The sequence below is a fragment of the Fringilla coelebs genome (genome assembly GCF_963513975.1).
Source record: "Fringilla coelebs genome assembly, chromosome: 5".
NCBI lineage: Eukaryota > Metazoa > Chordata > Aves > Passeriformes > Fringillidae > Fringilla > Fringilla coelebs.
The window spans coordinates 29451019-29476807 of NC_140033.1; the positions used below are offsets into that span (position 1 = coordinate 29451019).

The 25789-nt window shown below is 37.9% G+C and overlaps 2 protein-coding genes across 2 annotated transcripts; one reads left to right on the forward strand and one right to left on the reverse strand.

Annotated features, from left to right (window-relative positions):
• Positions 1-1494: 1494 nt before the first annotated feature.
• Positions 1495-12537, reverse strand: PUS7L (pseudouridine synthase 7 like). Its single transcript, XM_084206374.1, has 8 exons — positions 11624-12537; positions 10790-10949; positions 9663-9858; positions 7853-7951; positions 6296-6377; positions 4673-4950; positions 2993-3046; positions 1495-2413 (listed from the first exon to the last, which is right to left on the reverse strand). Exons 1-8 carry the CDS (start codon positions 12519-12521, stop codon positions 2090-2092), a joined length of 2091 nt encoding a protein of 696 aa, XP_084062500.1. The 5' UTR covers positions 12522-12537; the 3' UTR covers positions 1495-2089.
• A 452-nt stretch (positions 12538-12989) lies between these two features.
• Positions 12990-25575, forward strand: IRAK4 (interleukin 1 receptor associated kinase 4). Its single transcript, XM_084206088.1, has 12 exons — positions 12990-13066; positions 13252-13421; positions 14463-14608; positions 14929-15126; positions 15862-16022; positions 16695-16759; positions 17005-17119; positions 19133-19242; positions 22202-22385; positions 23169-23231; positions 23904-24062; positions 24174-25575. The coding sequence occupies exons 1-12, from the start codon at positions 13064-13066 to the stop codon at positions 24204-24206; spliced, it is 1407 nt and encodes a 468-aa protein (XP_084062214.1). The 5' UTR covers positions 12990-13063; the 3' UTR covers positions 24207-25575.
• The last annotated feature ends 214 nt before the right edge of the window (positions 25576-25789 follow it).

Consider the following 25789-nt stretch of genomic DNA (forward strand, 5'->3'; position numbering starts at 1 on the left):
ATGTTCTATGCTGTGGAATATCCCTTTGGTCAGTTGAGGTCACCTGCCCCAGCTATGCTTTCTCCCCATTTCCTTTGTGTACCTCCTCACTGGCAGAGCACGAGACAAGAAAAAAGTCCTTGACTCAGGATAGTTAACTTAGCAAAAAGACCAAAATATCAGTGTTACCAACACTGTCCTCATTCTGAATCCAAAACACAGCACTGTAACCAACCAGCTACTGTGAAGAAATTAAATCTACCCTAGTTGAAACCAGGACAGTTGCTAAGAGCTTTATCCCATTTGGTCTCACAAACCTCCTCAGATGAAGGCTGCACAGCCTCTGGGGAACATGTTCCACTACCTGACTGTCCTCGCAGGTAAAAAGTCCTTCCTTTCAACCATTGTAAATCTGTCATTTCAATTTAGGCTCAGTCTCTTGTTTTCCAGCCACACCCACTATGAAGAGCCTGGCTCCACCCTCTTACTAACCTCCTCATAGGTACTGGTGAGCTGCTGTTGATTCCCCCCAAGCAATGTCTTCTCCAAGCTGATGAAGCCCTGTTCCTTCAGCATCTCCTCAAATGACACGGGCTCCAGTGCCCTAATAGCTCAGAGGCCCTTTGCTCAACCTGATACAGTTCTTGTACATTTTTCTTGTGCCAGGGACTAAAACTGAATGTAAAAGTTAAATGTGGTCAAACAACTGCTGGAAACTGGGATGCAATACCTTCCCAAGATCTATTGGTCGTGCCCCTGCATTCCAGAAGGCTGTTGCTCATTCTTGCTGCCAAGGAACGGAGCTGGACAGGGTCCCTGTTCAGCTGCTCACCATGTCCCTGCAGAGCTGGGGTGGCACTGGTGCTTCCTTCCCATGGGTAGCACTTCACATTTGTCCTTGTCAAGTGTCATATGGCTCCCATTGGCCTCTTCCTTCTGCATATCTAGGCAGAACAGCAGCCTGACTCTCCAGAATATCCATTTGTTCCCCTTCATTTGGTGTCATATGCAGATTCAATGAAGGTGAATTCCACCCACTCCTCCAGGCCACTGACACAGACAAGAAGGGATGTTCACTCCAGGGAGGGTGTGACCCCTTAACTACTCTCTGCATCTCATCATCCAATCACATTTTCCCTCATCTAGTTGTCCACCTACCCTAACTTGGTTTCACAAATATTGTGGTACAGTGGCAAACAGACAAGGTAAATGATCCTTTTTTTGTTCTACCCTTTTTCAAAAATCCACTCATTTTATCGCAGTTAACTGCCTTTTTTTTTTTTACTTAATCAAAAAGAAAACAGAAAAGTTTTTTTTCTGAAGTTGGTTAGTATTTTTTTTTGTACTACCACAAGACTTGACAGTAACAGAAGTAGAGCCTGCATCTTGTAAACAATGGTTTGGTTTTATTATACATGGTTTTGGTTTTACTATAAATGTTTTTCCAGTGATGTCAAGTACTCACCTGATCTTGAAGAGCTTACTGAAATATGCACTCCCAGCTATGCACTACTGAATCCTGAAATCGTCAGCATTAACTTAATTTGGGGCATTCATCAAATGTCTGATAATGCAACTGACCACTTGTCACTGTTGACTCAGGACTTTAACCTTTTAACACTAAGTACCTGAACACAATGAAACACAATATATTTGGGAAACCTCAGCAACTTTTCAGTTAGAAACCTTTAGGCTGTAAACTTGTAACATTATTGCTTAAATAGCATTTAGTATAAAACATATAAAAAATACTATGAATTACAAGACACATTTGTTTGCTGCAAATATTTTTGCAGGACTTTGCAAGCCAGATGTCTATGCAAATAGGAAATTTGTCCTGGCTTCCCATGTTTTCTTTAAGTTCTGTTACACCTTCCTCATTTTTACCCCAATGCATTCAATGCATTCAGAGTCTGGAATTATTTTGAAACATTCCAAAGGATTTTGGTAATGCTGTTTTTCCTTATCTGTATGAATCTCAATCTACAAATTTTTCCTGTTTGTGACTTGAACCTGTTATTCTCCATTATGTTCCTGGCATTACAGGTAAAATAACAACGTTATACAATATTCCTGCAATCTTTCATTCAATCTTTCATTAAGTGGAATCTTAAAAATCACATTTCATTATTTCTCTCAGACAGACTGTTGCATAACATGAAGGATCAAGGTCAAATGATATATGAAGAGAGACTTTTAAATCATTCAGATGATTGTCCTCAATTCTGATCTCTTTTTCACTACTTTCCAAAAAATATGAGAGATTCTGAACGTTCTTCAAAATGAGTCTGTAGCATCCAGGTATATTTAGCTGTAAGGGAGACACTCTGAATTTGCACAACTCCAAGTCATCCTTAGAAAGTCTTTCATGGTACCATTGTCCAACTTTATTACTGGGATACTTGATGCTGTGTCCCACCATCGGAAGAACCACCTTCAAAGAAAAAAAACAAACATATTTGAGGTAATGCTCATCCATTCCCCTTTAAATAAATGTGATCATTTCAAATGTGTTTAAACCTTGTGTTTTGAGGCCTAAAATAGTAAACCAGCAGATTCTCTTGTGAAATGAAGCTGTGCATTGGCAAGTATATTGAATGTCATTAAAGGAGAAAAAGTAATCAATGTATCAGGATTCCTAAAACAAGGCAGTATACAGCAGTAAAGATGTTTACCTGCCACATATTCAGTTGCCATGCAAGACTTCACAACTACACTTTGAAACCTTCAAAAATTAGAATGTCAACTTGTTTTGAAAAGTTTTTCCCAGTAGACTGAAATCTTTCCCGAAGTATCCAGCTTCAGGATAAATATTGCCATACTGAAAATTACACTGTACTTATTTCCACTACCAAGTAAATATGAGAGTGGAAATTAGTTCACATATGTTTTCTTCAATTAGCATTTTGGCAGGGACAAAGACTGCACCAGTCAAATTGATCACATTATTTAAAACAAAACGTTTTAATCAAATGAAAAGATCAACAACTCAGAATTTTTCATACAGACTTACCTGGTATATAGAATATTTGTTAGCTGATTCTTCTGCAGCAGTGACTACATGAACCTGACAAGACATTTAAGAAGAAAAAAACACCAACTTCTTAAAAAGTAAAAACATATGCTTTATTTTAGGAATTATGCACTGAACTCACAAACTTGCATAGAATAATAAGGTTATTTGACTACTGCAGGGGCAATAAACTCCGGTATGAAAAAATCTTTAAAAATATGCTTAATTTATATTAACCAATTTACTGATAGATGGCATTGCATTAAACATTTGCTGATGCTAGCTACCACTATTATTCTTTGAGTCTCAAGTTAACAAAGTCAATGCCATCTTGTGCTACATCAGCAAATGTAAAAATACAAAAAAATGTTTTATATTAAGAAGGAATATATCTATAAAAAACTCTGTAACTCAACACTGAATTTAATATATCTGCTTTTAATTTTACTTGATCTAATTGTTTCATTAACATTCACTCTCAAAAATGGTAAAACTGGTAAAGAAAGATCTCAATTGAAACACAAGTTACTCCATAGGAACTGGAGATAACCTTTCAAATGCCTTCAAATTTGTAAGAGGTTCACCCGAAAAAAATTAATTACATTCTGCCTCTGCACACATCTGTTTGTTCTCCAGGAAACACTGCATAGTTTATGATTGATCTGATCAGGAGAAAGACAGAATCATAGAATAATCTAGGTTGGGAAAGGTTGAGCCCAGCTGCAAAACATTGCCAAGTCCACCACTAAACCCTCATGATGTACCTGCAGGGATGGTGTCTCAACCCCTTCTCTGTGCAGCCTGTTCCAGTGCTTGATAACCCTTTTGGTGAATAATATTTTCTAATATACAATCTAAATTTTTCTGGCACAACTTGAAGCTGTATCCTCTTGTCCTTCCACTTGCTACTTGGCAACTGTCTTCACAATAAGTTATACTAACCCTAAAAGAGAGAGCATCTGAAGAGAGCACTTCAGAATGGACTTGAGTTTGTCAGAACCTGGAACCAGACACTTCACTGCCAGATTCTACTCATTGGCTCACCTATGGCTCCATGCACAGCTCCCAGGCTGAGCTATGAGCAAGCAGAAGCACTCCCTTGCCTTTTAGTACTTTACCAAGACCGCTGCATTTTTTGAACAGCTGCTACCAGTTTAGACCCAACACCAGTGTAATTGTGCTAGACATGTTTTGCCTCTGTAACTGCAATGAGATTATCAGTTCAGCCTGAGGCTACCCTTTGCCCTGGACTCACACTCAGCATTGTATTTAGGAAAGGCCTGATGAGGAGAACAAGACTCATATCTGCACTGACTAGTACTATGGAAACACCCAGAGTCTATTCTGAAGGCTTTCCCCAATCAGATCCTAAGGACATTATATACCATGGAGACAAAAGTTTCACATGTATCATTTCAGACCTCCTGTTCCTTCTTCTCACTCGACAGCCAAAATAGATTAAAGCTACTCATTATATGTCTAGCTCGTAGCTCTATTTATGGTGAAACAAACAAAAAATCCTACATTATGTTTTTTTTAACTTAGTCACAAAATTAAATATTTTAACCAAAGAACCAAAATAAAGGCATTAGAGTATGTCTGCTTATGTATTCAAGTACATTAAGTTGTTTGGGGGTTGTTGTTTTCTTTTTACAAGAACTACTTTACAAGAAGACTCACCTTGTCATTCAGGGAAATGCTTTCATCATTTTCTTCCAAGAAGACAAGATCACCCTCGACCACTTTTGAGCCATAAGTCTTCAGCCTATATGATGCTGCTTCATTCCATATTTTACTGCAATAAGCATGGACATAGAATATGCGCAAGGAGTGAGGAATGTTGAGCCATCCTTTGGTACAACCTTCATGATTTACACCATAGCGATTTAAAGCTCGTAGCAACATCTTCTCTCTTACTTTAAATTCTGGCAGCATTACAAGTGTGCCCTTTGCATCTTCTGATATAAACAAAAATAACCATGTCAGTTATCCCTGATTACCCAAGTATTACCTGACATTTAAAAAGATAAAATAATCAAATGGAGAAAAAAGGTGTCAGTCTAATGTCTCCATGCTTTGATTATTTCCTTTCCTTCAATGCATTCCGTTAGACAAATTTCATCTTGTATGCCTATTAACACAGAGCCATGAATTTTATTCTGTTTCATGCAGTATAAATTAAGCTAGCTGTCATTCAGTTATTTGGCCTAGTTCAAACTTTTTTTTTTTTTTTTAGAAACTTATTTTGTCACTCTAAAGTGGGTTTTTTTTTGAACCAGGTAACTGGAAGTAAAAACCAAGCAACAAAAAACCATTAAATCTCTACTTCTCATCATTTCAGAAGATGTATTTCACAGCAGGTAAAAACCATGTCTTTATTTTAAAGGCAAAATTACATTGGTCTTAGGGAAGTCTGACTCTTAACCAAGATGAAAATGCATTTAATCAGATTTTTATATAAATGCTGTATATTTAAAATTTTACTTTTTTTTTTTTTTTTTTTTTGTATTACAAGTGATTACCTGATGAAGCCTTTTGCACAGACTTCTATGTCTGCTTTCAGGAAAAGGCAAGCAGCTGCTTTCAGGGTCCACATCAATTGGAAATTCCATGCATCATACAGCCATGTACAGAACAGAATCATTTATCTTACACTTTTTTGTGAAACCAAACATATCTTTGTCTTTTGAAGCTATATATCATAGCTGGTATGTCAATCTACAGTGATGGTCAGGATAATAGATGTGGAATATTTGAAAAGAAAAATATGTTTAAAGTTGAAAGCAACCTCAGAGAAAGTTTGGCAGAATGATAAAACCAATAAATACGGCAAACAGAGCACTCTACTCAGCACACTCCTGCCTTTGACCTATTTTGTTGTTTTTAGTTCAAGAAAGAAAGTAGATGTGTTAAGTGCTGAGTATGAGTTGGGTGCCATATTCCTGTATACTTCCCTCACTAGGGAGAAGAAGTTCATTATCCAAAAGCAGAAGATGGAAGGAGGCCAGAACTCCCCTGATAAATCTCAGTCTCTTCCAGCATTATGATACACAGCGTTTGCTTCCATATTTTCTTGCACCTGAAGTACATTCATTTTACACTATTTTGCACATTGAGGGCCTCATCCTCACAAAATTTTGAAATGTGCAACTCTATTGCAACACTTATAATGAAGTTCATTATAATGAAGTGCAAGTAGCATAAAGTAGTAGGAAAATAAAAAGTATTTCCCTGTGCAGCAACACTTTACTACGTCACAATATCGACTCTGCATAAATACATGGACAATTTAAGTGGACATACCAGTCTGAAGAAAGTATCTTTTTGCATTGTTTACAGGATCATCAGTATCTTCGGGTGTGAAAAATAATTTCACAGCTTTCACCTTAAAAGTACAAATTTTTTTCAGTTAAGTATGACTATTTGTCTGCTAAACAGGTAATCATGCATCCAATTCTGTCTCAACATATTCTGCAAGCTTCAAAATTAAATCAGTTCTTTAGTGTCAAATTCCCCCTTTCACAGATCTCATGAACCACAGAACAATGTGTTGTGCCCCTTCTCAGATCAAAAAGAGGTTTTAGTCACCCAGAAAATGTAAAGCAGTTTTCAAAGCTCTGTGAGAAAACAGGTCACTTTCTTGGTCATTCAGTTTAAACTTTTCCACGTGAAATTGTCATCATTCTATCCTGAACAGAATAGGTTCCTTCTATCCTGCATGCTTCATGAAAAATTTAGTCTGAACACTTTCACAGTCTCATACAGAGGGAAAACTTTTTAATTTTATTTTTTAATACTGATCTGTATTAGGTTAGATGACACCGTGACAAGGAAAACACTACAGTAATCTCTGCTACTTGCAATATTGGAGGAGCTACTCAATTTGCTACACTTCTGCCAACCTGTGACACCTGGCTCTTGTCCTCCTCTGTACTGGACTGTGCAAGCACATACTAGCACATTTTTAATAGAAACAGTAATTCCAACCTATTTTAAATTAAATTACTAAGTTAAAACTAAGGATTTAAATCATTACTCCTCAGGGCCTGGCACCTGGTCCAACTGCAATCTGATGTCAGATACATCAACAGCAACTTTCATGGGCTTCTCTCAAATCTTGATTCTTGTATTTGAAAGATAAGCTTTCCTGATTATTCTCAGAATCAAAACAAGATTAGAAAAAAAGGATATTCAAGTATCCTTTTGACTTTCTAGTGTCTGATTAGCCTTCTTCCTACTTCTTCTATAGTGCCAAACACTACACCACATATGCTGAAAAGTACATCACTCTTATCCTGTTAATTATTACTTAATAAGCTCAGAACTGAGAGTTTGGGAAAGTAGTCAAGGAATAATGGAAAGCAGAAATCTCTTCTATATAGCAGATAAATTACCGCAGTACTGAAAAAACAAATCCTCTCTTACAAACTTATGTGACATTTTTAAGAAGTAAACAGACCCCCAGCAGGATAGAGAAGCTACAGTTTGGAGGTGATCAGGACCATGAATAAGCACTGTATGAAGACTGCTTCTTTTCAGTGTTCAAATCCTGTTTGGAATGCAAACACTTTCCTGCCAAGTGGCATGATGACAATCCCAATCACATTCCAATCATAGAACTATCACCCCAGAACTATTTAAAGCTTCACCTACTGTTTAATAAAAGGTTTTAGTTTCAGTATTAATATCTTCATAGTTATGTTGTTATCAAAACTGATCTAGCAATTGCTTCCAGCACACATGGGGATTTATCTCACAAATGAAACTGCTCATTGAGAAGGTCAACTCCAGTGCTAGATATTGCAACAGTAATATGAAATTCTCTTGACAGTAAGTACTCGAATTAAAAAATGGAAATACCATTTTTTCATTCAGTAAAGCCAATCCTATTTGATCTGTCTGAACAACTTGTCCTTGTCCAAACCGCTGAGGTCCGTAGTAATTCACAAAACCTTTTGTCTAGAATGAGAAGGAATAAATATGTTACATGCATGAAAGTACTGGGTGTGATCAATAAGACTAGGCAGACAACACACATGCATCTAGATTTACATCCAAAATGTATAAAACCAGAATCAGAAGTTACATAAAAAGTAAAACTCAAAATTCATTATAATATTTTGGCACTAAAAAGACATCTAAAAAGACTATCAAGTTCTACCATTGTTTTCACATTATTAAAAAGACCCCAGGTAAATGAAACTCCAGGTAAAATCAAAAATATTTCTATAAGGTTAATTATTATAATTACAACTATAGGTCAAGTCAAAGTAATTAAGCTTTTTAAATATGTCAGATTATGGAATCTCTATTCAAGCAAATGCAGCACAGCAAATAAACAGTAACCACTGGACATTTTTTCTTAAAAACATGAAACTTTTTAACATGAGATAATTTCTGTTATTACTGCAATATAAAGGTCAAAAGTGAACACTTCTGCTAATTGGGATTTTAAATCTCCTGATGAGCTTTAGGCCACATGTGAGAAGTAAAATCACACTCATAGACCCAAGGAGAACACCCTTTTTTAGAAAATAGTAAGTATACATGGAGTAGACAAACACAAAACACATATTTGTTTTGCAAATGGTTATTAGGTTCAAATTTTATTATCTTGCTTTGGACACCTATAGGTCCCATACACAATTTTGCTTTCACAGAAGATGAAAAATGCATATTTTGGATTAATACGTGTCATGTTTTGTCATTTATCTTCTGACCAGTGAGGTAAATCTAATAAAGCAAGACACACGATCATAGGAATTTGGGTTCATTTTTCAAACAGCAAAATAAAACAAGTCAGATGGAGCAAAGAAAACATTATAGTACCAACTGAATGCTTTTCTCAATAATAAAATTAATTTCCAATGTACATGTAATGTATTTTGCTTTTGCACACTATAGTTTTCATTCAAGACTTTATTCCTGGATTAATCTTCTAAAAGCAATTTATATTATAGTTATTACTTTGAAAGATAGGTCAAGAAAGTCAATACTGTAAAAATATCTACAGTTTTTCCCTTCCATTATTTGCTTTTATTTTTCTTGGTGGTTTAAGAATCTCTGATGATCGGAGTTTCCTTCAGGGACTAAGGAAAGCAGAATCGAAATCCAGTGCATTTCAGGGGAGTCTTCTTTCTCAGAGATGGACATTCCACATATGTTCATACCATTAAAGTTTTTCATCCAAGCCAACCATGCATGTTTCTCATGTGACCAAAAAAGGCAACTGTGATGTGCAGTGAGCATATGTGTGTATATACATGCATATGTGTGTATATACAGGTATCCCATACACACTATATGGATGTGCAAGTACATTGTTTCCCCCTTCATCTGCCAGAGTGAGACCCATCACTGGCTGGCCCCAGCTCTGTGCAGCAATGGCTCTTATATCCATACTCATTTGTTACTGAGTTCCCCTTCTCTTTTGCTGCACCACCCTGGGGTCCTCCAGTCTGAAACACAGAATCAATTCACTTGTAATCCCTTCTTGGAAGGCAATTTTACTCCTGATTCCTTAAGTAATTCAGGAAAGACATAAAACTGCAAAGAGCACCAAACTTGGGAAATACTGCCATTATTGTGCTATTACAAGCATTTTCCTTAAACATAGTTTTTATAACAGCAAAGAATTAAAACTTTGCTCATTATCATGAGTCTTTCTTACCTCAACACTTTCCACTGCTTCAGCTATTCTCTCCTTCAAATCTGCAGAAGAGTCATGACTGTGGTGCTGGAGATCTCTCACAACTATGTCAAAGTGATTGCCCTTCAGCTGACCAAGTCTGAGATGCTGGTGTGCTGGACGGATCTTGAATATTTTCATACCCTTTTTTTCCATTTTGTTTCCAATTTCCTTCAACCTGAATAAGTAATTGGGAGAAATTATTAACCGTCCTCTACTAAAGCTATACAACTTCTAATGAATGTCTTTTTCACCTTTGCACTCATATTAAAAACACTTTAAAAAATAAAATGGGATGTAAAACAATTATTATGGGAAAAATGAATGCAGAGATAGAAGTCTTAAAATTTAGTTATAATCCAGAAATACTTTTATTGGCATTTTTATGTTACTGACAGATGCTGGAATTATGCAATTCATGGAACTTTCTCAGAGTAACTGCACTGAACTTTTAATTGAAAAACTAGTAATTTTTTACTCTTACCTCCTCAAAACCTGTTTTTCATTAAAGGAAAAGAAAAGGCAATGTACTCTAGTAGACTCCAAAGCACAATTACTCTTTCTCTGTCAGTCTTAACAAAAACAAATTCAGTGCACTGATTCTCTGGGTGTGCTTGCACATGCTTGTAATTGGAAACACAGCTGATAGTTCAAATATTTACCCTTTAAAATATCCACTCAATCTCTTTGTTCTTATGTGTAAATAAGAGTTATTCAAATCAAAGGAAAATTTCAGCATAAGAGCTTGAATCCTAAGCAATATTTTAATAACTTCATCAACTGCTCATTTATAAAAAATATTTATTTCTCTTGCTGTGTGGATGCATTTACCTATTTTTCTTCATCATTTAAACACTAATGCAAAGTTTTGCTAATTATCTCTTGCACAACTGGCCTTACAGTCCAGTTTGCAGTGGAGCTTTGCCATTGGCTTGAGTGCCAAGTTGCATATTCCCTAAAGCCACAAAAGATTAAAGCCATTTCCAACGTGCTCTACACAGGGAAGAGGAAGACACATCAGTAACAACATTTCAAGAGATTCCACCATGTTGATACTTATTAACACCAAAAACTACACGGTAAATTGCTTGCACCCAGATTTTAAGTACCTCTCAGGAGTCACCTTCTTCACCACCATAGGCTGCAAAGTGATAGCCTTCTTATCTTTGATGCCAGTGTAGCTGAAGTCTGAAGGAAGAACATCGAGTTCAGCTGCCAACAAGCCGATTGCTTCTAGAGTTTCTAGGTTTTCTTTCTGAAGGGTGAAAGCTGAAACAATCATCTCAGAATTATTAGAAACTTGCCTTTATGTTTCAGTGTTCTGCCATGACAGGAGGGCAGGTTCTTCCCCTTAAACTGTAACAGCATGGAAACTACAAAGAAACTACCCTCCTACCCCACAAATCAAAATCAAATGGGACTTTTACAGCACAGAAGGAAAAAAATAACAATGGTATACAAAACTCAGACCAACCAAAAACCCTGATGCCTTTAAAAACAGCACCTCATAAAATGCAACACAATTCAACAGACATGCATGGACGTATTGCAGGAAACATTGTCTGTATCAGAGAATGCTTTGAAGAATGAGACCATAAGTCAAATTTGACCTTACTAACTTGTTCAGTATCTAGGTGCACCTCCTAAAATCCCACCATTATTTTCAAGGGAAAGCTACCACCCTGGGAATACACAGAATTAGTTAGTGGCTACAATCAAAAGAACTGTAACCATTATCAGCGAGGAGTTGATGCCAAATCGCTGCAGTAACTTGATTCCTCCATTTCATCCTCCAGGGATGTAACACCACTGCATTGATAATGATTCATTTCAACATAAACAGTGACTTGACAGGCCTATGTATTATATAAAAATGATTCTGAGTATCAGTCTTATCTACAGAACACCATAATACCGGCCATCTTAACTAAAAATGTATTTACCTGTATAAACATCTTGCTTTTCCTGAAAACCACCAGCACACCTTTTTCTGGACCAACTTTTTTCTCGAAACCGTACCATAATTGATGTATTTGGCTGATCATTGACATCTGTCACAGTAAAAGATTTTGTTTCTAAAAGCTTTCCAAATTTTCTATTGATAAAGTGGTGAACTGTTTTTCTGTGCTCTTTGTTTCCATCAGGCTCAAAGGAAAAAGTAGAATTTTCTAGCTTTGCATCTAAAAATTTAAAGAAATCACTTGTTTCCTTTTCAGTCACTAATTGACAAAGTTCTCTGTAATCAGGATTCCCTTTCACAATCATTTCATTGTCTTTTGTAACAGTGACTAGGAAGGGGAATTTCTGTCTAACAGCACTGTGTAAACCAGCTCGAATTTTCTTGTCCAGCCTAGGTCCTAGCGAGAACTCCCCGGCACCAGCATCCGCGTTGTTTTCCAAGCCCCACGCATCCTTCACATCGCAGGCAAATTGGTGGAGCAGCTCGCTCACGGGCTTGCCGAGCAAGGACTCCAACACAGGGGCTTCCCCGGGGCCGGACGGCAGCTCGGGTTCTCCCGCAGGCTCCCTTTTGCCCGGGGATGCAGCGCAGCCGCCTCCCGCCCGGCTTGGGCCGTGCCCCTTGGGCCCGGGCGCAGCGTCCCGGGGGCACCCGGGGGCACTCGGGCCGGGGGGCTCCGTCCTCCGCTTTTTGGGCTCCCGCGGACACGGGCTGCTCTGTGCCGGCGGCGCTTCGCTGCTCTTCTGGAGCAGTTCAGCTCGGGAGTCCCCGAGGAAGAGCTCGGGCACCTCGAGCTCCGTCACTACGAAGTCCCCGGGCGCGTTTTTGATGGTGCCGCGGAAGCCGGTGTGCTCGGTCAGGTAACTGAAGGAGGGCAGCATGGCTGCGGCCTGCCCTGCTCCCCGCCAGGCCGGAGAGGAAAAAGGGGGAGGGGCGGAATAGCATCAACTGCTACGAAAAAGGCTGCTGAAAGGCGGGGAGGGAGGCAGGCAGGGACGGACCGACGGACGGACGGACTGACTCAGGCAGGGAGCGAGGCACTGACAGACACACAGAGGCGGGAGCGCCGCGCACTCCCTGAAGCCGCCGCCAGGGGGCGCCACGGCCTCCTCCTCACCCTCCTCCCGTCAAAGGGGTCCAAGGACGTTACCAAGTTTCCCAGGGCCGGGGGGAAAGACAACGAGACAACGAGCCCCCCTCCCCGCTGCCGGACATGGGTCGTGCCGGGGGCAGGGCCCCTTTCGGCCGCCTATGGGAGGGCCGGGTGGGAGAGCGCTTCCGCTGCGTCCTCACCGTGCCGGTGACGTCAGCGGCACCGGGGGCCTGGGCCCCGCCCCCTTAAAGGGGAAGCTGTGAAGGCGGAGGGGAAGCGGCGGTACCGCCCGGTGGGAAGCGGGGCCTGGGGCATCGCGGGCAGGTAGCGATGGTGAGGCGTGAGGGCACTCCGGGCGGCACCGGCCCGGCTGCGGGGTGCAGGGGGCGCTGGCAGGCGGGGATGGTGGGCGGGAGCTGCGCCGCTGGGGGCGGCCCCGCCGGGCCGAGGGCGGCTGTGGCGCTTCCCCGGGCGGGCGCTTGCCGGCGAGCCGCGCGGGTAACCCTGTGTCCCAGCAGGAGCGGAGGATGGGCGAGCCCGTGACGCATTCCACGCACGTCCGCTGCCTGAGCTACGGGCTCGTGCGGCGGCTGGCGGAGCTCATCGACCCGCAGGAAGGGTGGAAGAAACTTGCGGTGGATATAACCAACCCGTCCGGTGAAAGCAGATACAGCCAAGTGCACATAAGGTCTTACATGAACGTCCCGTGGCGTAAACTCGTGCGTTGCCCGTTCAACACAAATCCCTTGTTAATAATCCCCCTTTGCAGCCCATTACTGTAACTCGCTGCACTTCGTGTGCTGGTGGGCACTTGAGTCTTACAGTCCCATTTCCTTAGGGAATACAAGGTAATTACTCCTAATTGTACTGCAGCTTCGGGTTTTAAGCAAGCCTCAGAAAATTGACTGAATAAATTAGGATTAATTAGAACTACAGACATAGCTATTTTTACCAATACAGCACGGGCTGGATGACTTTCTGTACCCTAAAGACTAGTATGCATTGATGTTATGGTGCCCAAGAGACAGCTGTACTGTAACTCCTAATTCACTGCTTCCAAGAAAATGCCCAATAAACGTGGGGAGACCCAGTAATACTAACAAGTTTACTTGAGAAGTAATGCTTGCAATATTTTATGAGCATTTCATTGCTTGAAGAGCTTGTTGAATCCTTGAAGCTGTTTCAAGACTGAGATTTTTACATGCTGTATATATAATTTTGGGTTTCCAGCCTTTTCTAGTAATGGTAGTATTAGATCTTTGTTTTTCTTTCAATAATAATACTAAATCGGTCAGAATACTGGATCTCATTTTCTTCTTTATGCCCATCTCAAAATATTCAAGGTGGAGTGTGAATGCTATATGGATGCAAAACAATTATTTTTGCCATTTGATCTGGGTCTGACTAACTCTATCTCTGGCTGACATTCTCTTCTCTGTTAGTCCAAGATACCAATATAATATGGATCCTAGAAAAATAGCTGAAGCCATCTATATGTGTATTTCCCATAGTTTTTCTCATATTTTACATGCTTTTACCCTGATTTTAAATGTCTTTAGGGTTTTTTGGCTGTGTCTTCAGAAAATTTGTAGGTTTTGCAGTGCATTCAGATTTTTTTTTTCAATGTGGATTATTTTTGTCATTTGCCTTTAATCTCTTTCCCTTTATGCTTCTTGAGGTAATTTTTTCTCTTTTTTTTAAATACTGGTCTTAATATTTATATTTTAAGGAGATTTGAGGCATTTGTACAAATGGGAAAGAGCCCCACGTGTGAATTGCTTTATGACTGGGGAACCACAAACTGTACAGTTGCTGATCTCGTGGATCTGCTCATTAGGAATCAGTTCCTAGCACCAGCAAGCCTTTTGCTTCCAGGTAACTGTTACTCTTGTACATTTTGTACTGTGTTCTCAGTTTTCTAAGATGCTAAAGAGCTTCACACTAACTTGAAAATCAGAAAGGATTAGGTTAAAATAACCAAAAGTGAATATATTTTCCACTTCCTATCATTTGCAATAACAGTTTAAGTAAGAGTTTCAAGTTTCAATAAGAGTGCTGGAGTTTGCCCATAGTGGCACAATATAACCTGGTGACACTTATGTGTCTCCTAATTTTCAAAAATACTGGCATTAATATTACTTAGTTTTTCTCTGGTTCCTAACGTAGTTAACGCTTTTTCTAAATTCCCTTTTCAGAAGCTGTAAGGATGCCACAGGAAGTTACATTACCTCTTTCTTCACAGGAAACCTTGCCTATACATGAGAAACAACTACCTGTACAAGAAAAAAAAGTGGCATCTGTAAAGCCTGCTTTAGTTCAGAGTACTGAGAAGCAGCATTCAGATTTTTCCTACTCAAGTGAAGAAAACAGCAGCTCACAGTCCAATAGCACAGGTAGACATTTACTTTGGTAGAATTCAGTGCTATTTTTTTGCTGATCTGTTCTTCACCCCATGTGAAATAAATCATAGTGGTGCATGAGAGTGGTGACTCTATTCCTATCATGGTGCATCTGTGGGAAACAGCATCTTGCCAATAAATCACCTACTTTGAGGGAAAACTTCACTGTTGGTTAAATTGCAATTTCTTTTCTGCCACACATAATCATGTTGTGCTTTTCCAATACTTATTTTATAGACTGTTCAGCATCTCATGCTTTAAAACTAGATTTTGTATGTCAGAAATGACTAAGAATGCTGGAGAAAAAATGACTAAAGAAGGCATTTTAGGAAAGAATGTGGTTGGTCTGTTCTTTCCTAAAGATTCACTTTTGGGCTGCTGCCAGGAACATGATGTAACCTTGGTGTATTTTTTGTATAGAAGGCACTGTGGCTCTCTCTGTGATCTGCTACACATTTAATTTCTGCTACCTGTATTGCAAGTATGAATCAAAAATACAATCAGATGTGTGCTACAGTGCTAGTTGTGAAGAGAATGATGCATAGGTAATTGTATATGTTTATCTGCCTTCTTTTTGTGTTTCTGGTATCTTCATCACAGAGCTGGAAGTAGGGCTCTACTGTGTCAGGTTTTGTGCAGTAGCAAGTTTTTGTTTTAAGAGAACTGAAACAGAAAACCTTGTTCCTTAAGTGGAAACATAGTTTTATGCTAAATGTCAATGTCTTTCAGATTTCCAGAATTTTTTATTTCATGACTTGGAAAGCATTACAAATAATTTTGATGTGCGACCAGAATCCGCTGGAGGTAATAAACTGGGAGAAGGTGGCTTTGGCATTGTGTTCAAAGGCTACATCAATGGCAAAAACGTGGCTGTCAAGAAGCTCATTGCTGTGAGTTGTCCTGGAAATTTTTCATTTTAATGACTGTGTGCTTTGCAGAATAGACTTGTTTATCTTGTTTATTGTGAAAAGCGTTGAATGATAAATTTCAAAAAGTGTTGTCACTGTCCTACACATTTGTTGGCTTAAGAAACTTATCCTTAGTCCCATCAGTGTTTCAAGTCAGCACAGTCACAGGAGCTAATTCTTGCCTTCTCTGTAGCTCTCCTTTGAGGGGCTAAGCAAGTTGTTGGGAAGAGCAGAGTGCTTCCCCAGTTGTTTTCTCCTCACCCTCAAGAAGTGCCAGACGAGAAGGGGTCCTAAGGTGGTTTCCATATCAGATTAGGGTGGCTGAGATTCACAAGCTAAATAGGTATTGTCACAGAATTTTAGTCTTTATAACCATTCTTCTGTGTGAATATTGAATTTTGTAATTAAGTTCTATTAGGGTGTAACTGCAATGAATGGAGTAAGTTGTTGATTACTGAAACTGGATCCATTTATCCAGTTTTAGTGTTCCAAAGAATTTAAAGTCACATTCCAATACTTTATTTTTGAACTGAGTAGAAGGTGTATCATGAAAAGTTAACTAAGAAAAACTTGCAATTCTTTTTTTTTTTTTAATGAGCAACTGTGCATTTATTGTGAACCAATGATGTCAATATCAAATACTTCTTTTTATAGATGGTCGATGTTAGTGTTCAGGATTTGAAACAGCAGTTTGAGCAAGAAATAAACATAATGGCAAAGTGAGTACATCATAATACATTTTTGTCTTTCTAACATAATGGCTTGTGAAAAATGTTAACTGAAAATGTTTCTTATACAGCATAATCACATTTTGTTTGTTTTAAAACATTGCCACACAAACCTGGCTTTGTGCAGTAGAGGTGAAACAAGTCATTGGGAATCAAGTTCCCTCTGCCTTCTGTTTTCCTCAGATGTTGAGAGTCTTTCAGAGCACATGTGAACAGATTTTTTTTTTTTGCTGTAGGTGTCAGCATGAAAATTTAGTAGAATTACTTGGTTTCTCAAGTGATGGTGCTCAGCCATGTCTGGTGTATGAATACATGCCCAACGGTTCATTGCTTGACAGACTTGCTTGTCTGGTAAGTAAATTTTTTTCTAGCTTCCAATTGCCTTACTTTGCTAAAGTACAGGAATCTGTGGAATGTCTTTCAAATGGAACTGTACTGTGATGGCCAAATGATGCTTTACTACTTTCTTCTGATTTTCTAATAACAAGTATTCTTTCAATAGGATTTTACACGAATATTTTAGATAGATTAAAGTCAAATCAAGCTGTCAGTGCAATGTCATGTACTGGTATCTGAAGCATCACAGAAGCTTGCACTGACTGTGCATGTGTGAGGCAGTGCAGAGGGTGCTGCAGTCCCGTTCCTGGTTCTTATGTTGGCATGTTCTCTGCTGGTTCCTGAGATTCTGTGAAATCTGTGAAACTGACCTTGTTCATTGTCCTTGTGATAGTGATTATAATACAGTGCTCCTAGTCTGCATATCTCTTTCTGAAGTACGTAAGTAAATGTGAGTTTCAATTTTAAAAAGTATTATTTTGTATAAATGCTTATGATTTAATCAAGTTGTGTATGTTCTAGCCTTGGCCTTAAGTAAATAACAAGTTGCTTTGGTTTGGTGAGGCAACGCTGTGTATCAAGGACACACAGTCCAATAGTAAGCCAGACTTAAGGTAGTAGAGTAGTGTCTGTATTAATTTATTGAAGGAGTTAAAAAAATCTGCTTAATACTAAGCAATTGCAGCTTCTGAGGTTGTAATCTGGTGAACATTTTACATTGGTGCTACTTCACCCGTGCATGTCCTCAGACCTAAGATGTTGGGGCTTGCTTTTTTTTCTGCACTGATAATCTGGTTGTGCTGGTTCAAGCATCTATTAGTTAGAGAAAGATCTGGATTAGGGAACTGATCAGGCTGATAAAATAATACTTGGTGAAAAAAATATTTAATTTTCATCTGGAGACATTTCCTTTGTAGGGCTGTACAAATACTTCTGCTCCAGTGGTGAAAAAAGTGGTGCCAGGATGAGAATGAATGGCAGTGCTTGGGGAAAGAGCTAGTTCTGTTAGCACCGCTGTCTCAGTTTAGATTGATTTGTTTGCTTGCATACACTGCTACAGGTGCAATTATTTAACTGAATCAGTGCAGAAGAGAGACTAAGTCTTACCTAAGGACAGTGCAAGTTTATCTGTAGAAATGAGCAGTGCTTAAAAGGATGTATATGAAAATGATCATCAGTGTAACTAGCTGTTATCATCAAGGGAGCTTTAAAGCTTTGGGATAATTGAAAGCTAAAGGAGAAATACAAGGAAGAGGCAAACTTATGGCATAAATCAAGGAATCTAAATCGGAATCTATAAATTAGAAAGACTCTTTTTTCTAATAAGATCAGAGGGGTGAGTAACGTATTTACTTGAATATGTGTTCTTGCTGATAATTTAATTTTGTGACTTCACTGGACGTGTTTGATGCACAGACTCTTGCTTGTGTCATCTTTGTTTCTGGATGTTGAGCAGGCAAGGCAGGTGGTAGAATGGGCAGGTACTGTAATCCATTTCCCTTGGCCACTGACAAGATTTTTGGTGACTGGTTTTTAAATGTAGATGTCCTAACTTCTGAGGTTTAATTAGAATAAAGCTAAACTCTCAAGAAATCAAAAAATGCTGGAAGATTGACTTCTTGTTGTTAGTAAAAACTGTGGATTGCTTTGAATTATTTGTTTTGGGTAGAAGGCTCTGGTATTAGTGCCAGTACAAAGTGAGAGCTGCAGTAGATACAGATTGGTCTTTGCAGAGCAGCTGGCCTTGGAGGGTCAGAATCAAACATTAACCAAGAACATCTTTTGCAACTGGCAACTTAATCTAAATCAAAATACAGGAAAAAAATGTAATGTGACAAAGGCATGTATTTCTGCCCAAGTCAATTAAGAAATATATGCCGGTAGTGTTTTTAATCGTCTACTTGAAAACACCAAAACATAGCAAGATGTCGCTTTTGGGTTGTGGGGGTTTTTTATGTTTCTTTTGGTTTCTGTGAGCGTATATATATTTTTCAGATTTTTACTTGCCTTTCTCTCTTCTTAATCAAGGATGAAACTCCACCAATTCCTTGGAATATGAGATGTAAAATTGTTCAAGGTACAGCAAATGGCATCAACTTTTTGCATGAAAATAATCACATTCACAGAGATATTAAAAGGTAAAATCTGCAGACTATTGCTGGCTGCATTTTCACATTTTCATTTTTCTTTTTAATATTTCCCCTGTTTAAGTAATTTTAGGGCGAAAAACTGCAAAAAGCATTACCTCAGTTAAGGGCAAAATCTTGCAAGTGACATTCATCTCCACAATCTTGTCTGTGCCACAAGGAACATGAACCAGTACAGACTTCTAAAGTTAATTATGGGGCTAGAACCATAGAATTTCTTAGGGTGGAAAAGACCTTTAAGATCATCAAGTTCAACTGTTAACCCAGCACTGCCATGTCCGCTGCCAAACCTTGTCCTAAGGTGCTTGCACCTACATGTCTTTTAAATATCTCCAGGGCTGGTGACTCCACCACTTTCCTGGGCAGCCTCTTTCACTGCTTCACTTGGTGAAGAAATTTTTCCTAACATCTAATTTAAACATCTTGTGGCACAAATTGAGGCTATTTCCTCTTGTCCTATTGCTTGCTCCTTGGGAAAGGAGACTGACCCCCACCTGGCTCCAGCCTCCTTTCAGACAGTTAATTGTAAGGTGCAATAATGTATTCCCTGAGGGTCCTTTTCTGCTAGCTCCCTTAGCTGCTGGACAGCTGTCCAGCCATGAGATTTTGCATTATAATTCTAATTGTGTTATAATATATAAATTGTAATTTGTATCTTAAATTGGAATTTGTATCTGTTGCTCTCAAATAGATATTTGAGTGCCATGAGAACACACAAAGTTCTGTTCTTTAACTGCTTCTAACAAAGCTGCTGTTGAAGAACAACTAATTTTTAAATAGGGAATTTTTCAGATAAAAACACATCTTTTTACATCCTTTTTTTTTCCTTTTTGTAGAACACTTCTTCAGAGTGTCTCCTATGATTTACTCCTATTTTTTATGAATACAGTAAAATTACTTCAGTAAGGTTTGTGAAGTTCAGGGTTCTTCAATGATAATGAATGGTCATTGTTTGTTATACCCAGAGTTTTTTTCTATGGATATCAGAACTCAGAATAGGTAGGGGGTTTGTTGTAGAGCTTGGTTGGCTTTTCTGGTGTTTTTGTTGTTGTTGTTTTGTTGCTGCTACAGTTTACTATGTTGGTTTTTTAAAAAAGAAGCCCAAATCTTTGAAGAAAAACCCCAGGTGTCTCACTCTTTCTGATGGTTAAGAAGGAGTGACTGACTGTGTGTTACAGATGAATGTTTCAGTAGCTTTCTGGCTTCTGGCAACTCTACTAAATACAGGCAAATTCAGTTTTGTGACCTTTCAGCTTGGGGAGAGCAAACATTTGCTTCAGCTGCCTCATGTATGTGCTTGCTGCTTTGACAGTTTGTTTCTTCTTTCTTCCCTGCTTAAGCCTCTGGAGAAGTGTAATGACTGCAAGGGATGCGCTTTTTTACCTTACGCTGCCTCTACCCTTCTAACTGCTGTGAGTTGATCATATTAGAGAATTGGGTTTGGGGTTTTTTTTGTTTGAATAACATTTTGCAACTTGTTGTATGAGTAGTTCAATACATTTGATTGGCACTATTAATAGTGTTGCCACTCCTAGATAACACTTAGATGAAGAGACATCTAAGAAGATTACTTCAGCCTTCATTTTGCTGTGACGTGTAGACCATTCATAAACACACAGGCATTAGAACAGCTTCTCTAGGCTAGAGGGGACAAGATTTAACGGGTATTCTCACAGTTGTTCATAGTTTTTTGGATTGGTTATGCCCAGGAAATAGTTCAGTTTTCTTTCAAAGCTTGAAAGTTGCAGTAAAACTTGCATTTATTGTGCTTTTTGTGGTGTACCCAAAAAAATGACCACTCTTTGGACTGGACTCAAGTTGATAAGAAGCTGAGATTTATGAAGTTGTGATCTTGTTCTTTTCTTTTTTTCTTAAGAACTTGAGCTTTAAACAGGAGACCAGTTGGTGGATGATGCCAAGTGTCTGGCCTTTTGTAGTGGTCATATATCTAGCATTATTTACAGCAGTTCTAACGTCAAGTGATCCTTTGTAACTTACAGCTGTGTTAATTTTGTTCAGGTTTGGTGAACAAGAAGGGGAAGTTAGAAGTATAACTTTCTAGGAAGTTTTATATGTTATATCAGGCATTGTTCCATTAAAAGGATCAGAAAATGAGGATTTCATAAATATTAAATCAAGCTATTTTAAAATGGTTTTAAGTGGTACAAGTTTAAAACCCAGTAGATTTCTGCTGTAATTCATTCCACTGAGTATTTTATGAAAGAGTTTTGAGGACTTTGAGATGAGCCTCTTTTGTCAGGGTTACTTTTTTTTAAGGAAAGCAAGAGCTGGAGGTCAAGTGAAAACACAGCACATAGAATATTCTAGCAGTAGTAAGCTTTCTGGGTTTTCTTTCAAGACAAGAATAAGAGTATTATTATTCACTTGGCACATGAATTTGTCATGGTCGACGTAGTATTAGATAATAGGTATAAAACACCTGCTTTTGTTAGTTCTGAGCAGAGATTTAGACTGTAAGAATTAAACTGTGATCCAGTAGAAGTGGATCAGAACTAATTATTCTCCATTGTCTCTCTTAAAGCCAAACCATAAATGTAACATAATTGGTCTGTTAAAAGAAAGTTTTGTATTTCTAAGGTTTGGGGCTAGGAGGAGCATCTAGTTTTTTTCCTTGTGTTTTGTTGGTTTGCCTTTTTTTTTTTTTTTTTGCATGCATGCACACACAAGAAAAAACATAGATGGATCTTGCAGTCAGTTCTTCAATTATTTAGAGGAATGAATTTTGATTTTGAACAATTTCCAGCAAAACTAAATTTACATAACTTGTTTTATGAATAATGTATAAATATCTTAGCTTTCAAGATAGTCAAAATAGCAGTTTACATTTGGTTACTAAAGAATTATTAATCTGTCATAAAACCTATTTATTGTACTGTTTGGAAAATTCTCTTTTCTTTTTTGTTTCTTCCCTTACCTCCCTCTCCACCAGTGCAAATATCTTATTAACTGATACATATGTGCCCAAAATTTCTGACTTTGGCCTTGCAAGAGCGTCTGTAACATTCACACAGACAATCATGACTGAAAGAATTGTTGGAACAGCAGCCTATATGGCACCTGAAGCTCTGCGAGGAGAGATAACACCTAAATCTGATATCTTCAGTTTTGGAGTAGTAAGTAGAATGTGGGAAGCAGTATATGACTTCTTTTGTAAATGATGAAAGCCCACAAAATCAAGAGTATCTAAAATGAAATGATTACTCATAGATCCCAATAGATATATTCTTAAGATAGTGTTTCTAAACTTTGACTGTGTTAAAATCATTTGAATATATTGATTTGCTATGTTAAAGACAAGAGTAAAATAATATTCCAGGTTATAGCTATATGTGGTTTGAAGTAGTGTGGAACATTGTTTTTGCTTGCATGGTATTGCACAAAAGTGTAACTCAGGCTGAGAAAGAAAATTTAAGAAACTGGTCCAAAATTATTATGTTTTACTATATTCAACACCAAAAATACAATGTCCATGTTGAATTTGCCTTAGAGCTGAGTACAAAAAAGACATGAGCTTAATATTTGGAAGAAAAATTAATTTGTTCTGAGTAGATCCAAGACCCTACTCACTACTGGACACTTCCTTCACAGCATTTAGTTTCATGGGAAGGTAGGCCCAACACTATGAATAGATTGGAAATCCTTCTGTCTTGCTATGAAGGAACACCATGTAGGGTGAGAATAACTTGTGTTGAAATTCATAAGCCACACTGCTAATAAGAGTTAATGAAAATAAGGGTAGGAAAAAAACCAATGAATTGTATAGGAAATCTTTGTACAAACACAGATCCTGAGAGGATTTGTTGACAGGCTGGAGGTCATGCTCCTTTTTGCAGATCATATGTATGCTAAGGGTTATTCTGTGCTTTATTTTCTCTTCTGATTGTTTTTCCTCCTAGGTCTTACTAGAAATAATAACGGGTCTTCCTCCAGTAGATGAAAACCGGGAGCCACAGTTGCTCGTATGTTCTTCATGTTTTGTCCTTCCCTCCCGCTGCTCCAGGATCACTTTATATGAAATCATAGTCAGTTAACAGGTTCTGAGACAATCAGTTGTTGGTCAGCAATTTCAGACTGACCCATAGAGGAAGGCAGAAGATCTGCCTCTACTCATTGCCTCTTATTTATTCATTTATGTTTCCTCAAACAGTACGTGTGATTACAGATAACCCACTTCAAGTGTGTTGGAACTGAGGACTTTTGGACTAAAAATTTAAAATATTTAAAATTTGATTTTTGACTAGAAGTTTCTAGCAGATACTGCAGCCACTGAGACTGGAGACAAAAGATTAGTTTATAGACAGACATTCGTTTACAGGAAGAGGCTTTATAAACGTGATTAAAAAAATCATACCAGCTTAAGCTGGCATATTTGTGGGTTATTAGGATACTTAGTTGATTGTGCCTCTTCTTTTACAGAAGAAACAATACTAGAAAACTGAGCCTTGAAGTGGGAGACAGTTAAATCTGTATGATATGTCTTAAAGAAATTTGCTTTATGATGTTGTGGTAATTAAAATTATATAGAATAAAATTAATAAATAAATTAATAAAAATTGTAGTTTATTTATACACTCATGTGCTGTTGAGATACTTACAATGTTATCTGCTTGTTGGTTCAAATTCTTGTGTAGTTAAGTATAAAAGATGAAATTGAAGATGAGGAAGCAACTATTGAGGACTATGTTGATAAAAAGATGAGTGACTGGGATGTACCTTCAATTCATAAAATGTATTCAATTGCGGATCGGTGTCTGAATGACAAAAAAAACAGAAGGCCAGACATTAAGATGGTATGTAGTCTTTCAGAAAAAAGGCTTTTTTTGGGTGAGAGAGTGTGTGTGTGTTTTCCCTGCATATGGTCACACTATCAGTTAATTATATTTCTGTCTGTTCTCTTCCAGGTCCAACAGCAGCTCCAAGAGATAAAAACTTGATAATGTGTTTCTTCTGATACACCAGTGTTTATGTAATGGAGACACCAGTACCAAAAACATTTAATCAGTATTTAGTGTAACATTATGAGTGATTCTGCTTTCCAGAACTTTCTGGACACATGTAAAGTGAGCTGTGGGCCAGTCAGCAGCTCTTTCACATTTCCTTGGTCACTGGGTCCTTAACATGGGAAAACTCTTTCTTGTATTAACAAATTGCAGTGCTGGTACATCATCTTCTCCTGCAGCTTTTTAAATGCATTTCCATATTACAATCTATTTGATTCTTTTTATTTCCAAATATTTAGTATGTCTGCTGCAAAGGAATACGACTGTAACTGGGCAGAATATTTTTTCTCCAAATTGCTTTCTTGATCAGGTGTACTAGGCCTTTGTCTGTTGAAGACAAAACCATTTAATAGCTATAATGGTACTTAATGTTGTCTTTTTGAGAAATGACAATTATCCAATTTAAACAAGCTTCTACTTAATATTTTAGCTTAAGAGTTCATATTAGAGTGAATGGTCTGGTACTGTTAGTGAATGTGATTATTTTCAAAAAGTCTTCTTGGTGTTAGTTCTAGTCAAATAAAGGCTGCAAGACATTTTCTAGGTTGTTTTTATCATTTCAAGGATTCCAAGCAAAATAGTTATCTGGCTGTGCAGATGCATTTACACTTGCAAATGCTTTAATACAGTGAACTCTATGATGACAAACCATTTAATTTTTATTCACAGGAAGACTCTTAGCTACTTTGACTATTTTAGGAGGATTGAATATTTTTAGTACTTTTGGAGAAGATTCCATATGGATTATAAATACAGATGGTTGCTTTTCTTAAAGGGGTTAGAATAATGATGTGAAGACCAATTCTGTATTTTACTTTGTCAAATAATTAAGCTATTTTTAATATATATACGTATGTATATTAACTAAATACAAAAATACACTCTTGAAAGTATAAATGGAAAGCTTTTTAAAATAGAAACATTGACACATCAAAGCAGACCAAAAGTGGAATGAAAGTGACTAGTAAGATTCCAGATACTTTACTAAGTACCATTGTAAATGAAAGATGTTATTTTCATATAAACTCATTTTGCACCTCGTGAACTTGCTTAATAGCTTAGGGATAAGATCATAGTCAGGCCTGCAGTTAAATTTGAAATTCTGTGATTATGTGTGACTTCATTCAGGCATATATATCTCATTGTAGGAAGCATGTGATTTCAATGTAATGATATCATTAGATTTCTGGCTATTTATTCAGTTTATATTGCCTTTTCAAACTTCTAGCTTGATTTAGAAAAAAGGATTTACCTAATGGCTTTTTTTTTGAGTAGAAATTGTAAAAAACTGTTAACATAAAAAACCCTCTGCATTATTACTTCTTCCTACTATTAAAACTTTGAGCCTTGAAAATAATCATCATTTCATGTTGCTTGCATTTCTGTTAATAACATTATGGTAACCTCACTGCATGGAATAAAGCTGTACAGCTCTGAACTTGGAGAAAAAAGCTGCTATAAAGCTAAATTAGAATAAAATCTGCTGAAGCCATTCTTCAGTTTTAAGCATCTCCAGC

Bases quoted from the DNA above. Each gene is read 5' to 3' on its own strand.
- PUS7L (XM_084206374.1), bottom strand. From the start codon at position 12,521: ATGCTGCCCTCCTTCAGTTACCTGACCGAGCACACCGGCTTCCGCGGC. The intron at 10,950-11,623 runs GTAAATACATTT...TGATTGTTTCAG, and splicing joins AAAGCAAGATGTTTATACAG to CTTTCACCCTTCAGAAAGAA. The intron at 7,952-9,662 runs GTAAGAAAGACT...TTCTCATTCTAG, and splicing joins AAGCAGTGGAAAGTGTTGAG to ACAAAAGGTTTTGTGAATTA.
- IRAK4 (XM_084206088.1), top strand. The intron at 15,127-15,861 runs GTAGACATTTAC...AATGTCTTTCAG, and splicing joins CTCACAGTCCAATAGCACAG to ATTTCCAGAATTTTTTATTT. The intron at 17,120-19,132 runs GTAAGTAAATTT...TTCTTAATCAAG, and splicing joins TTGACAGACTTGCTTGTCTG to GATGAAACTCCACCAATTCC.